General features: G+C 32.1%; 1 protein-coding gene across 1 annotated transcript; it reads right to left on the reverse strand.

Moving 5' to 3' along the window:
* Nucleotides 1-476: 476 nt before the first annotated feature.
* Nucleotides 477-1,574, reverse strand: LOC108488176 (uncharacterized). The gene is made up of 2 exons (XM_017792472.2): nt 893-1,574; nt 477-813 (listed from the first exon to the last, which is right to left on the reverse strand). The coding sequence occupies exons 1-2, from the start codon at nt 1,538-1,540 to the stop codon at nt 721-723; spliced, it is 741 nt and encodes a 246-aa protein (XP_017647961.1). The 5' UTR covers nt 1,541-1,574; the 3' UTR covers nt 477-720.

Consider the following 1,574-nt stretch of genomic DNA (forward strand, 5'->3'; position numbering starts at 1 on the left):
AAAGTGATATTTAACTAATGTTCCATAAATTGCAAAAAAAAAGAAAGAAAAAGTGTAAAGACCAAAGTGATCTTTGACCAATATTGTATAAAATGAAAAGAAAAGAAAAGAATAATTGATTAATAATTGAAAATAGTTTATTTGATTCACGTAAAACTTTTAAAATTTTGGCCAATATTTAATTTAACAAAATTTGTTGGTATTCAATTTATTAAAAAATTAGATAATTTATTTTATTTTAATAATTAACTAATCAACTTTACTTAAATAATGACTTTAATATTTATGAGAATAAAAATAATAAAATATTTTTGATTATAATAAAATAAGATATGATAATTAATTAAAAATTATTAAGCGTAAATTTCTCCTCCACTATTTGCAATTTTAGAGTTTAAGCTCTTCTATCCCTCTTTTAAGTACTTCTGAAAATCATCAAATTCTATTTATGATAAAATTTATGTTATAAAATTCCTTGATACTGGTTCAACATTCCAATTGGTAAAAAACTTGAGCTTTGTACAAGCCAACAATTATTTTAACATAATAATCTGAAACCAGATTGTAACATCAACAAAACCACTGATTTCATAACTGATAAAACTAAATAGATATTTAAGTATAGAAATACAAATGAAAAAGCCGACAGCAACACACTTTGTAAATTTGTAAACAAACCAGCAACGCATCAACAGCAGCAGAAAGTAACAAGCATTTCGATCACTTATAAGGCTTCTTCCCGGCCTTCTGGGTAAGGAATACATTGGTAAGCGCGTTCTTGGACTGTAGCGACGCCTTCAGTAACTCCACGCCCTGAAACAAAAATTTAGACCAATGCCATGAAACCTATGTCTAAAGCAACGTATAGAGAAATGGGGATAATGAAGCTCACCTCATTTATGCCTACATCAACCACTTTCTCTTCCAAAGCATCAACTTGTTGAACGTTGAACTTATTGAGCATAGTTATGCTTGAAATAGTTGACATTGGCGTGACCGTCAGATCATCCATGACCGTAAATGTAACTACACCTTTCACATAACCGCCTTCATTTGCATCCGATGATGAAGTTGAAACCTTATTTGGGGGGTTTACAAATGATGCAGGGGAGTTCATAGCATTTGTGCAAGAAGGACACTTCGATGTTGGATCATTTGCATAATACTTACCACAATGTGAACCATAATTATAAGAACACCAGTAAATGCTTTGTGTGGTTTTATATTGAATGTTTGGTAACAAGCGAGGAACATTGATTGCCAAGCTTGATGAATAGTTAGGTTTCAACAAGGTATCCTTGTTTGTTGTCGGTTGAAAGTATGTATCACCCAAATTTTCAACGCTCTCGTAAAGGTTTGCAAGGCATCCAACCATGTCTTCTTTTGCAAGCAGCCTTATAACAGTAACTACAGGCAATAACAATATGTTAAAGAGAAAATCAACAAAATCTTTGACAGCTTCGGCATATAGAACCCTCTGCCCTTTTGTATCAATCAGGAGCTTCAAGATTACGGTGGTGGAGGTGGTGTCAGTTGCCATGGATTGAAATTAGACTATATGAAACGATGGGAAT

The sequence above is a fragment of the Gossypium arboreum genome, chromosome 10 (genome assembly GCF_025698485.1).
Source record: "Gossypium arboreum isolate Shixiya-1 chromosome 10, ASM2569848v2, whole genome shotgun sequence".
NCBI lineage: Eukaryota > Viridiplantae > Streptophyta > Magnoliopsida > Malvales > Malvaceae > Gossypium > Gossypium arboreum.